Source organism: Borostomias antarcticus, assembly GCF_949987555.1.
Source record: "Borostomias antarcticus genome assembly, chromosome: 18".
In the NCBI taxonomy this organism is placed as follows: domain Eukaryota; kingdom Metazoa; phylum Chordata; class Actinopteri; order Stomiiformes; family Stomiidae; genus Borostomias; species Borostomias antarcticus.
The window spans coordinates 14784996-14799124 of record NC_140251.1 but is presented as its reverse complement, the minus strand read 5'-3'; the positions used below and the strand labels follow the sequence as shown (position 1 = coordinate 14799124).

At 46.5% G+C, this 14129-nt stretch overlaps 1 protein-coding gene across 1 annotated transcript in view; it reads right to left on the bottom strand.

Annotated features, from left to right (window-relative positions):
• The window catches only part of cntn1a (contactin 1a), an 89286-nt gene that overhangs the window by 41955 nt on the left and 33202 nt on the right, over nt 1-14129 (bottom strand). The window contains exon 2 of the mRNA XM_084452996.1: nt 86-223. Within this exon, the coding sequence (XP_084309122.1) occupies nt 86-140 (55 nt within the window). The 5' untranslated portion in view covers nt 141-223. The remainder of the gene's footprint in view (nt 1-85; nt 224-14129) is intronic.

The window sequence follows — 14129 nt, the reverse complement described above, 5'->3', positions numbered from 1 at the left end:
TACAGTATGTGTCCAGGCTGGTGTGCTAGTACCGGTACTCACGTACAGTATGTGTCCAGGCTGGTGTGCTAGTACCGGTACTCACCGGTAGAGGGGATCACCAGGACCAGGCCTAGAAGGAGCCCGGTGAGGTACTGCATGGTGCTCAGTCTAGAACTGGAACCTCCCGGAGTGGTGCTTAGAACCCTAACTGGTAGAACATCAGCAGGACAGCCTGGGTTTCCTGTTGGAGAGAGAGAGAGAGAAGGAGAGCAGGAGAGATTACTGTAAGTATAAATTAATTTCATTGCACCATAAGATCATTTAAGTCCAAAACGATTAATTCAGCGAAGTTGCTAAGGGCACTTGAAAACCATAATACATTTAGAAGAAAAATATATAAAGCTTTAATTTTCATGCTTTAGTCGTAACTATTTTGGTGGCGTTGTTAAAGTTCAAAGCGGTGATATTTCCTCTAATGACCGGCTTAATGCACCAGAATGGTTTGCCATGACTCATCAGTGTCAGAACAGTCACAACTAAATCAGGGAGCCGAGAAAATGAGTGAACAGGATCACAGCCCGCTCGCTTTCTCACACCAGGCAAAGCAAATCAGTACAACAGCCTGTTTAGAAACCCAAGTAGGTCGATCTGTGTCTCCCCGTGTTATACAGTCTCTGTAAGTGCTTGAGCAATTCAGTAACACCGCACGGCCTCTGCAGGTTAAACTAAGAACACGAGTTCTGAAAAGACATTGCTAAGGTTGGACCTCCTCCTGCACACATTACAGGTAAGAAACATGTTGTACAGTACATGATAGCCTCCAGTACGGAGAGAGACCAGTCCACTGCTTGGCTCTCTGCTCTCTGCTCGGCTCAGGGAAGAGGTACCGTTCACTGATGGCTAAAACGGAGAGACGCAGGAAGAGTTTCTTCCCCCAGGCCACCCGGTACCTAAATGGCACTGACTAAGCACTTTTTGTTCTCCGAGTAACAGCACTTTATATTTATTTTAACTGAAATAACCCTCTGACATCATGGATGTATATTTGTCTGTCTGTTATTGCTTTTGTCTGTTGTTGTGTCAGATTTGTTGTGTGTGTATACTTACTGTACTACGGAGCCGACTGTTACATTTCACTACGTTGTCTTATGTATGTGACGAATAAACTCTGAATCTGAATCTGAGGCCACACTGACTGTACTGTACTGAATCAACTGATGCCATAATCCATGACTGGTCCTCCACGTCCGTGCCCCAGCCCACGCAGGGCTGCTTCCCTGAGGTGTTGACAGTTTTGGGGACAGTGGCAACTGTCAACTGTCAACAGTGGACCAGCATCCCCCTAACAGACTGACACGAATGATCAGGTCCATGGTTGCCTTGAGCAACCCTGAGAGCTATCTGTGTGTGTTTAGCTGTGTGAGCCGTCGCTAAGCGTTCACTGCCCCCTAACACCAGCCCAGACCAGACCAGACCAGACCCAAGCACCACATCTCAAGTGAATACAGGGAAACAGGATATGACAAGCAACAGCTGTTTCTGTAACACACTTGTGCAGAGTAGGAGGAGAAGGGTGGGCGATGGCTCCCGGTGTTTCTCCCTTGGGAGCCGTGGGCCACGGGGACAGACTGGTAATGAAACGCATCACTAGTCAGTGTCCAGGCCCCCAGAGAGACCAGGCTCCCAGAGAGGCCCCCAGAGAGACCAGGCTACCACAGAGACCAGGCCCCCACAGAGACCAGGCCCCCAGAGAGACCAGGCCCCCAGAGAGACCAGGCTCCCAGAGAGGCCCCCAGAGAGACCAGGCCCCCAGAGAGACCAGGCCCCCAGAGAGACCAGGCCCCACAGAGACCAGGCTCCCAGAGAGACCAGGCCCCCACAGAGACCAGGCCCCCACAGAGACCAGGTCCCCAGAGAGACCAGGCCCCCAGAGAGACCAGGCCCCCAGAGACCAGGCCCCCAGAGAGACCAGGCCCCCACAGAGACCAGGCTCCCAGAGAGACCAGGCCCCCAGAGAGACCAGGCCCCCACAGAGACCAGGCTCCCAGAGAGACCAGGCCCCCAGAGAGACCAGGCCCCCACAGAGACCAGGCTCCGAGAGAGACCAGGCCCCCAGAGAGACCAGGCCCCCACAGAGACCAGGCTCCGAGAGAGACCAGGCCCCCAGAGAGACCAGGCCCCCAGAGAGACCAGGCCCCAAGAGAGACCAGGCCCCCACAGAGAGACCAGGCCCCCACAGACACACACAGACCAGGCCCCCAGAGAGACCAGGCCCCCAGAGAGAGACCAGGCCCCCAGAGAGACCAGGCCCCCAGAGACACACACAGACACACACAGACCAGGCTCCCACAGAAACACACAGACCACAGACACACACAGACACACACAGACCACAGACACACACAGACACACACAGACCACAGACACACGGACCACAGACACACACAGACACACACAGACCACAGACACACACAGACCACAGACACACACAGACCAGGCCCCTACAGACACACATAGGGTCAACACAGATTGATAGCTCACTGATACATTTGACCAGATTGGAACATCTTGTTTGGATGTTATATTACACTGGCTTCAAGCTACAATTCATTTAAAATTGAGTTTAATTCCTAAAGATAACAGGCAGGCTGTCACAGGTTTGCCAAGGTTTTGTTGTAATTGTATAACTGATCTTATTGATTCTGTTGGAAGAGCCATACATACATACATACATACATACATACATACATACATACATACATACATACATACATACATACATACATACATACATACATACATACAGGCCATATAGATATATACATACAGGCCATATAGATATATCTAGTAATATACATATATACATATGTTGGTTGGTGGGGGATCCGAGAGGATTGACGATCTTCAGACAACAGTCTCACCCATTACAGTGAATGGATTATGAGGAAAGAGACAATACTGTAAATAATGCTGGTCATGGTCGTACGGGTCCACGCACGTACACACACGCACACACACACACACACACTCACACACACACACACACGCATGCATGCACAAACACACATACGCACACACACACGCACGCAGAGAAGCAAACACAGATAATGTGTGGGCTTTGCAGCTGGAGGAACGAGACAGAGGGGATTTCATCTTCACGCTACCCGTATCCTAGCAACACCTCCCCAAAGGAGCAGTTGAGCTTTGCAAAAGGCCTTTTGTGTCTGCGAAGAAAACTATGCAAACAGTCATTTTAATCTGGAAGGGTTTTGTTCTTGGGCACCAGGCGATCACAGTCTGCTACTCACGGTCATCTGTTCATTATTCTATCGGCACCAACAAACAATGATGAAAAATCCACACTACAAGCTAAGGACAAAACTTTCACTCCTGTCTTTTACTCTAAAGTACAACTGGAACAATTTATTAGTAAGGTCAATTTATTTATTAGTAAACTTAGGGTATTAGATAGATAGATAGATAGATAGATAGATAGATAGATAGATAGATAGATAGATAGATAGATAGATAGATAGATAGATAGATAGATAGATAGATAGATAGATAGATAGAAATCACAGCAAGGATGTACATTCATACATACATACCTGTACATACATACATACATACATACATACATACATACATACATACATACATACATACATACAAACATACATACATACATACATACATACATACATACTGTTATGGTTCGGGTTGGGTCCGCCACGGCTCACCCCCTGCTCCCAGTCTGGACCTCGTCCCTGCCCCGGACCCCTAGTTTGCCCCGGATCGCTGGTCCACCGGTCCAGACCCTCGCCTCTGCCCCGGACCCCTGGGTCGTTCTGCTCGCCCCCTGCTCCCAGTCCAGACCCTCGCCCCCGCTCCGGACCCCTGGTTTGTTCTGCTCGCCCCCTGCTCCCGGTCCAGACCTTCGCCCGTGCCCCCTGGTTCGCCCTGCTCAGCCTGTTCCCGGCCTGGAATCCTGACCCTGAGCTCCTGTGCCCCCTGGACCCTCCTGGACCCTGAGCACCTCCCCTCCCAGTGACTGCCCCTGCACTACCCCCAGAGACCTTTGTACACTTTGATCACTTTGTCACATGGTTTTGTTCTTCCTCCTTGTCTGTTGTCTTGTCTTCTATGTTGGTTTGTGTCCTCCCAGCTCTAGACACCTGTCCCCTCACTAGTCTCACGTCACTCCAGTCCCTCTCCTGGCCCTCTAGTTCCCCCCTCTATTTCCATGTCCCAGCCTCGTTCCCTGTTCCCTTCCCTTGTGTCCTTGTTCCTCTGTCCTTGTGTTGGTGTCTTGTTGGTATCCCTCTGTCCTTGTCTGGGTGATTGTCTGCACCTGTGTCTCGTTATGTCTTGTTGCACACCTGTACGTTGTTCCTTGATTGTTCTCCCAGAGTATATATGCCCTCCTGTTTCCTTTGTTCTGTCGGTTCATTGTTAATGTTAGTGAGTTTCCTCCCGGTGTTTATTTTTGGATATTAAAACCTATATTTTGAACCTGCACTGCTTGCCTGCCATCTGCTATTGGGTCCTATACCTCCACCAGCCTCAAACCCTAACGCATACATGCATACATACATACAGGCCATATAGATATATCTAGTAATACACAAATATACATACACACATGTATCTGTAATACACAAATATACATACACACATGTATCTAGTAATACACAAATATACATGCTCACCTCCACAACACTCAAAAGCTCAGGCACTGTTATACAGTCTGATGGCTGCTGGCACAAAGGAATGTCTGAACCGCTCCATATCACACCTGGGTGGGAGGAGCCTGTGGGTGGGAGGAGCCTGTGGCTGAAGGTGCTCCCATCTGCCATAGCTCGCCATGGAGGGGATGGGAGGGGTTGTCCAGAACAGACTTCAGTTTGCTCCTCATCCTCCTCTCCACCACAGACTCCATTGTCTCCTCAGCAGCTTGTTCAGCGTGTTTGACTCCCCTGCCTGGATGCTGCCTCCCCAGCAGAGCACGGCAAAGAACCGTGTGCTGGCTGCAAAGGACTGACTTGTATTGAAGCGACCGTTGTAGATGTGTAGATCAATCCGCAGAGGGGATTCAGGAAGCGGAACTACTTACGGTAGCTATTGTTATTAAGTTGCTAGGCTACCTAGTTTGCGGAAGTTTACACACGTATGTGCTGCGACTAAATAGTTCTATGCTAAATATTTAAAAAAGCCTTTCCAGATGAACTACAATCTTACTTTATGGCGAATTATATGTCAGAACACCAACTAACACCTAGGTGAGTTTCTTGTCTTTGAAATTGAGAGTTTAACATGTTTTTTTTAATGATTTTTCAAGGTGCCCACCCACATCCATTGTATGACCTAAACCATAGTAGAGCAATTATCAGACTTTCTCAAAAGTGCTAGTTTTGTCAACGTTTTGATCTGAACCATTGTATATGATCATAAGTCTGCATGCAAGCATAAGCGTCTGCTAAATGACTGTAATGTAAAAAAAAAAGAAAAAAAAAGTAACCTTAAAACAGGGTTCAACATGCATTTTTCCTTTACTACTCCTTTAACTTCCCATGGTAAATTTCCGGACACTTTCCAGAAATTTACCAGAAATTTTCCACCCCTTTGCAACCCTAGCTATAACATTTGAAAATACATTGTGTTCACTATTACACAGGTTGAACATGGAAGATAAAACACAGGAGTGTATAAAGGTTTTGGCTGAAGAGTGAACTTATGGGATTATGCCCTTAACTAACAGGTCAACAATCCTATCATGCCTTGCGATGTACAACCCTTTGTACACATAGCAGCCATTCAGAATGTGTGACAATGTTTCAGTAACTGAACTATATTCGTGGTGCAGAGAGATTGAGCCTGGTTGGGAGGACTTGTAATCTGTCTTTAACTGTAAAAGTGACTACAGTATGTCATCATCAACTGCAACATTTTTGAGCAGAGTGTGTGTCCATCTTGAGGCCCTCACCGCACCTGCCAGGGGAACTTTCCGTCGCTTCATATCAAGAAACAAGGACGATCTAGATAGTTAGTTCTCTGACAGTTTTATTGTCACTGTTCACCATGTCGGTCAGGTGGGTCAACCTTGTAGCGTTGTAAATCCACTCCACATTTGGAACGCCGAGCTCACCTTCCTGTTTGGACTGGGGCATAATCTCTCTGGTGGTGGGGCTGATCAAGCCGAACCACTTCCTCACCAAGCAAACTGTTTTCTCACTCAGTGTTTCGCACATAAGATGCACGTTGGAAAAGAAGTGTTGAACTCTAGAGCAACCTGTCTAATGGCCTCCAACTTCATCAGTAGCAGGAAGTGGTTCATTCTGCTCTACCCGTGTGCAGGGGTGGGGATCCTGGGGGGGTCAGGGGGGACCTGTCCCCCCCCCCCCCCCCCCCAATATTTGAGATCATTAAAATTGTCCCCCCCCACACAATATTTAGATTGGGGTAGTGGCATTCAAATGACCATACAGCCGCGTAGGAAGATGTCCCCCCAAAAAAATACTCTTGCAAAATTTCAATGTAAATGTCCCCCCCAAGGTTGGATACAGATCCCCGCCACTGCCAGTGTGAATGCACAGGGTGAGGGGACAGCCGATGAATTTGACTCCCCTGGCCTGTACCTGTACAATGGATGTAACAAAACAAGAATCTGAATCGGAATGCCTCACTCACTTATCACACTCGGTCACCAGCTAAGGTCACTTAGCAGGCCTCAAACAAGGCCCTTCCATTCCTTAAACAAGGCCATTCCATTCCTTAAACAAGGCCATTCCATTCCTGCTACACCATCAATCACACCTCAGAACCAGACATGGCAAAATGATTGCCTGTGGCCTGGTGTTCTGGCCTTTTTCTCATCAGGGTATGTTGCGCTGGACTCTTAATATCACACATTGGTTACAGATTCGGCTGTTTCAATCTCCTCACTCCAGTAACCAGTAATGTGAGCCGTGGTTTAGCCCCTCCCCCATGATTGACGGACAGAGAGAGAGAGCTGAGGAGAGCAGGCCCCCCACCCACCTCCTCTTCTAGGCTTGGTCTGGTCTGAACTGCATCATAACGAGGGGGTGTTCATGGGGGCATGCCTTAATAAGACGGGTCAGAGACAAGGATGCATGGGGGGTGGAAGAGCGGCGGTAGATCTCACAAACAAGATGGAGGAGGGAGGTCTTGATCTATCCTCCTCTTCTTCAAAGCCACCACACCACCACCACCACACCAGTCATTGAAAGCAGATGTATAGTAGCTTAATCCAGATGGAGAAACGCCATGATGAGGTTTACACTGGATTGGTCTCAATCAGAGGACTTACAATGACCACCGGTCAACTGTGTGAAATGTCCTAAGAAAATAGTTTACTGTCAGAGCGAAAAGAGGGTCCCATAACGTGTGGCTCCCCACCACAGACCACATTTCTGTTCAGATTGAGAATGTAAGGTGGATTTGGGCTTGTGTTGATAAAATATGAGACAGAGAACATGAGGAGAAAGTGGAGGATGATCCGTATCATTGCTGATGTTGTGGTCACTGTGGAGAGGAAAACGTTGTCATCCTCCCAAAGCTGCTGGTAAAGAGAGAGAGGGAAGAAGGGAGGGAGACGAAATATTGACTGAATTGAAATGAGGGGAGAAAATTAAGCTGTTAGACTGTCTTATGCTAAACTCATTTCAGGAAAATGGCCATCTACTGTATTGATAGCCACGCTGTTGGGGAAAATAGCCAACTCTTGGAAAAAATACTGTAGTTGTCTATTTTCCAGTCATTTAGCGAAAACAGCCAATTGGGGACAGATTATGTGTGGGTTTTATTTTTTTTAATGCATTTTATTTGATTTCTATGACTTTTTCTATTTGACTTTTATCTTTTTATTGTTTTTATCGTTTTATTATTGACCAAGACCAGACTTTGCACTGGCTGGCTGCCTGTGAGTCTCAGAATTGACTTTAAGATTAAATCAATTAATGCGTTCTGTCGAGTCTCGCCGTCCTCTGCTCTGGCACTGGCCTTCTAGCTGTACTGTACCAAAGCCCAGGACTAAGAAATATGGAGGCAATGTTTATCTTTCATGCCCACAGTCTCTGGAATAGCCTACCAGAGGGCTTAAGTCTCTGGAATAGCCTACAAGAGGGCTTAAGTCTCTGGGATAGCCTACAAGAGGGCTTAAGTCTCTGGGATAGTCTACCAGAGGGCTTAAGTCTCTGGGATAGCCTACAAGAGGGCTTAAGTCTCTGGGATAGCCTACAAGAGAGGGCTTAAGTCTCTGGGATAGCCTACAAGAGGGCTTAAGTCTCTGGAATAACCTACCAGAGGGCTTAAGTCTCTGGGATAGCCTACAAGAGGGCTTAAGTCTCTGGGATAGCCTACAAGAGGGCTTAAGTCTCTGGGATAGCCTACAAGAGGGCTTAAGTCTCTGGGATAGCCTACAAGAGGGCTTAAGTCTCTGGGATAGCCTACAAGAGGGCTTAAGTCTCTGGGATAGCCTACCAGAGGGCTTAAGCGGGGGTGAGTGGGGGGAGATGTGGAGATTTAACAAATAAATAAAATAAAATAAATCTCTCTTAAAACATATTTTTAGTCTTGCTTTCAAATGCTCTTAGTGTGTTAGTCTCTTTTACACTCAGTTCTCACTTACTATTTATCTATAATTTATTTATGTCTTGTAGCCTTTTACTGTCTTATTTATTCCATTTTACTTTGCTGTGAAACGCATTGTGTTGCATTCATGTCCGAAATGTGCTATGCAAATAACGTTTGATTTGATTTGATTTACTGCTATAGCATTCGCCAAACGTAGTTTCATGCTGAATCATTGTTATTCCACTAGCCAATAGCAGTGTTAAATATCATAGCTAGCCTCATCATGAATAATTTATTCCCAAATAATTGATTTTTGCAATGGAAAGGAGCTAAGGCCAAAGAAAACCAAGCAACACAATTCATACACTTCATCTCAGATTTGAAAGAGGATTTTATGTACACTTCAACTCCACCCCGGGTTCATTATCTTTACATGAGAAGATTGGAGCTGCTATTCCCTGGTAATCCCAGAGGAGCAACAGAGACTGTATTAGAGGAACGATAAACATTCATCATCCAGGTCTATTAGACTGGAGAGGAAGCAGCCAGCTGACACCTGCACATAGAGTCAGATCCTCCACATGTTCTGTCCTGAGCCCCTGCTGCTCCCAGAGAGCTTCTCGGCACCACAGGCACAAAAATATAGCTGAGATTATTTACTTTCACAGTTGATAACAGCTTGGTTCATGGAATTTAAAAATCTAAATCTACAAGCCTTTAGTCATACCTTCCAGTTGAATAAATCATGTCTCAAAAGCTTTAACTTGACATGGGCCTTTTGTCCTTGGGCCTTTAGGAGGAAAGAGGAGAAGAGAATAATGCTAGTTGTTGCACTATAATGCGAACCAAAGAGAACACCACTGATTATTGATTTCATTGACACATTCACAACAATACGTGTTTTACACACAAAGGGTCAGACTTTGCACAAAGTCTTCCACAGTGCACACCTCCGTGAGCCCAGGTGAAGTCCCACAGTAGCAGCCCTGTAAGCTTGTCCCAGACGGTCCAGTCATGGCCTGCTTTCCAAGTCACTCTCACCAGCCACTTGTCACGCTGATGTAAGCTATTTATCCAGGACCTGCAGTCATCACAATGCATCAGGGTCACAACCCTAACCCTAACCCTGAATATCAATAACGCCATTCACTCAATGCATGAGTATGGGCTATACGCCAACACATAAATCACTATACACATCACTATAAGCTCAGTGCACACTTAGAATGGTGTTTAAGCATACTATACGTTGAGGGAGGAGGACAATCTACACTGAAGTCATGACTGGTAGCATGCATGTTGTCTCATGGTCTCTGTAATTTCATAGCTTACAGTATTACACTAGAAAAAGTAGAGCTACAGTATTTACACGGACGAAAGAATGGCAGCGACCATTCCAACTGGATGTACAGTATGGCACCAAAATTATGAAATGTGCTATTTTTTTTATTTTTATAGAGCTGTTTCATGGCGAAGATCTCATGATGGCTGAGGTTATGATTCAAACCAGTCTACCATCCATATCGGTTATGGGGCATTAACTGTCACCCCACAAAGGAGCTAGGGTGCTTTATTTATCTGACCTTTCTCTTGTATTAATGCTGCCATTGGATGGCACTGTCCCACACACTGAATTTTATAACCAGGTCTATGAAGTCTCGCTCATGGAGAAAATGGGTTTTCGAGGTTCATTTTTCTACTCAGGTAATCACTAACAACTCTGTGAGGCACTGCACTGTGACGACCTTTCAATCCAATCATCACACATACATGTAGCAACCTGCTACACATTCCACTCCATGTGCACTGAAGTATGGGGGGAAAAGAGTGTCATTTCAATCCTTAACATGATTCATTAAGTTATAGGCAAAGGTCGGATGAGGCCTGCACTCAAAAAGGACAGGCTCTTTGTTCAATTACTTAGTGACACATCTGCCCTGTGAATATCAAGCTAAGTGGTCTCTATGGGATAGCAATGACAAGCTTTGGTGCCTACACATCTCCAACCCCCCACTTGCATCACAGCGGGCTCTCTCTAACACCAGTAGCTGTAATTATCGCCTGACAGATCCAACACCTCGCGTCAATGTCACTCTCCGGAGAGGGAAATAGAGCACTGAATAGCAACTCAAATCTCAAATTAAAACAATTAGCACATAGATAAATAGGACAAACAATAAAAACGATAATCTATGTTGAGTTTCCAAGTTCCTAACCCTATTATTCACCACATTACTGGATTAAAGGAATGAATCCAACATTAGAGGCCACAGATTAAGTCCAACCAAAGAGAATGGTTTAATGTCATCATAGAAGGAGCCACAAGCGTCCTGCTTATCTGCCTTAGTGATGCACTTTACTGTACTGAATCCCTGAATCCACCTACAGTACAATACCATGCAGTACCGTATTCACACATCAATCAATCAATCAATCAATCAATCAATCAATCAATCAATCAATCAATCAATCAATCAATCAAAGCTTTATTTGTATAGCGCATTTCATACACAGAGGTAACAGAATGCGCTTTACAGAGAACAAGGGAGGTGGGCAGACGTCCCACCCCTACATATTCCAGAGGGAAGCAAAAAAACATTTGGCGCTCCGGGCCAGTGTAACAACTGGATGGGGAGCGCATTACAAATGCAGTACCTATACCTATACCTATACCTATACCTATACCTATACCTATACCTATACCTATACATATACCTATACCTATACCTATACCTATACCCAGGGCCACATGACACAAGACCTCAAGGACACCAAAAAACAACTTCATGTTACATCCCTTTTACAGGTAGAAGTGAGTAACGTTTGTAGGTTGTTGCTCCTCACCTTGGAGGTAGCGGTGTCATGCCAGAGGTGTGTGTGAGGAAAGGAGCTACTGTACTGAGTGACCCAGGTCCCCATCCTCTCAAACGTGCGACGGACTACGCCGCCAAAGGTCCTAGAGCCTGTGCTCCATTGTCTGTCTAACAAATGAGCAGGGCCGGATGGAGGAGCTGTCCTCAGCAGACAGAGAGAGAAGCTTAGCCTGGTTCAGTGAACAGGAGCGGGAGCCATGCAAATGGCGGGGTGTTGATGAAGAAGGCTCCCCGTCGAGACAGGCTCCGCCCACGGTCCGTCTTCCCGTCGCCACGGCCAAGGGAAGGTCTAATCTCTTAAGCCCTCAGTCTCACACACACACACACACACACACACACACGCACGCACGCACGTACACACACACACACATGCACGCACACACACACACGCACACATGCACGCACGCACGTACACACTCACACACACACTTGCAAAAAGCATGCACACACATACTTTAATATTCCCACATACTCAATCCTAAACATGATTTCTCTCTCTCTCTCTCTCTCTCTCTCTCTCTCTCTCTCTCTCTCTCACACACACACACACACACACACACACACTCACATCACTACTGGCTGTTGACCAGACCTTGAGAGGAAGGAACTCAAGGGCAGACTCACCTTGACAACCTATACTTTGTCTCATCATCATCACTCTCCTCACCACCATCATCATCATCATCATCATCATCACTCTCATCACCATCATCATCATCATCATCATCATCATCACTCTCATCACCATCATCATCTTAGCTGAGACTCAAGGCCATTTTCCTCGGCAGCAAACCCATTTCAAAGCTAGAAAGCACTTCCAAGGGAAGAGCAGCCAAGGGCGTGGCCTGGAAGAAGAGAACACTTAAGAATAGAGCAGGGCTAGCTGCTCGTAAAGAACCAAACTTGTGGGACAGGGTATGGACATGGGGGACATGGTATGGACGTGGGGACAGGGTATGGACAGAGGGGACAGGGTATGGACATGAGGGAAAGGGTATGGACATGGGAGACAGGGTATGGACATGGGGGACAGGGTATGGACATGGGAGACAGGGTATGGACATAGGGGACAGGGTATGGACATGGGGGACAGGGTATGGACATGGGAGACAGGGTATGGACATAGGGGACAGGGTATGGACATGGGTATGTTTCATTAACAGAGATCTCTCGCTGGACCACTGTCATTGCGGAAGCACTCCCTGGCCTATAGGTCTACCCCTACTTGCTCTCCTCCCTCAGTCAAACCCAGTCGGTCACTGGCTCCTCCCTCAGTCAAACCCAGTCAGTCACTGGCTCCTCCCTCAGTCAAACCCAGTCAGTCACTGGCTCCTCCCACAGTCAAACCCAGTCAGTCACTGGCTCCTCCCTCAGTCAAACCCAGTCGGTCACTGGCTCCTCCCTCAGTCAAACCCAGTCAGTCACTGGCTCCTCCCTCAGTCAAACCCAGTCAGTCACTGGCTCCTCCCTCAGTCAAACCCAGTCAGTCACTGGCTCCTCCCTCAGTCAAACCCAGTCAGTCACTGGCTCCTCCCTCAGTCAAACCCAGTCGGTCACTGGCTCCTCCCTCAGTCAAACCCAGTCAGTCACTGTCTCCTCCCTCAGTCAAACCCAGTCAGTCACTGGCTCCTCCCTCAGTCAAACCCAGTCAGTCACTGGCTCCTCCCTCAGTCAAACCCAGTCAGTCACTGTCTCCTCCCTCAGTCAAACCCAGTCGGTCACTGTCTCCGTGCTTCCAGTCCTCAGTATTCCCCTCCCTTTCTCCCATTCCATTCATCTTTCTGCAAAGTGCTCAAAACTGAAGGTCATTTCCTTTGCTAACAGCTCTTACTGAAAAAATGCTTACAGTAACGGGGGCATGATGAAGCCCCACTGTGCCTTTAGTACTTAAAATATGAGATATGGATTGACTGTAGAGTGCCTAAGAGGAAGCAGGACTAGAAAACCCCCATGGGACCTTAAATCAGAAGAAATATGAACGGTAGTGAACGGACAGAATCATTTCTTGATCCCGTTTGAATTGTGCCATGACCATCAAAATCGGTTAGCTCGCAAATTAATATCAGCTAATCAGCTAATCGGCTATCAGCTAATATTAGCTAACTGACATTACACTTGTTTAACAACACTCACCAAAATGCCGATTCCACATGCCAGCTCTTACAGAACTGACTAACTCTCCTTTCGCATTCCTGCAGCTCTCAACATGGCCAGACTAATAGTGAGTTTCACCTCTTTTAATCAGTTTAAACTAATTCTGGAATAACTGCTTTACAATTTTACGACAAACTGCGACTTTCTTGACTTTCAAAATGTTGTTTTAAATTGACAAACATAATATGAGTAATGGTCATGGCACAATTCATACTGTATGGGATCGAGAAACTATATGTTTATCGCCGTTGACTAGCATACTTTTTTTCTTTTCCTAAATACTGTAAGGTCCCATGGGAAGGCTCTTCCTGCTTCTGCTTAGGAACCCTATTCCAAAAAGAACACAAGAGTTAGAAGTCTTTAGTTCCTCATTGGGGACAGAAGCTACCAAATGTATGTTTGTTACAACCCTCAGGTGTCTACTGTATGGGTAGAAGGGGGTATGTACTGCACATAAAACATGTATTTAAAATAAATCAAATGACTGGGTTTGAAAGGGGTTGAGTTTGACGGGTGTACATAAAGGAG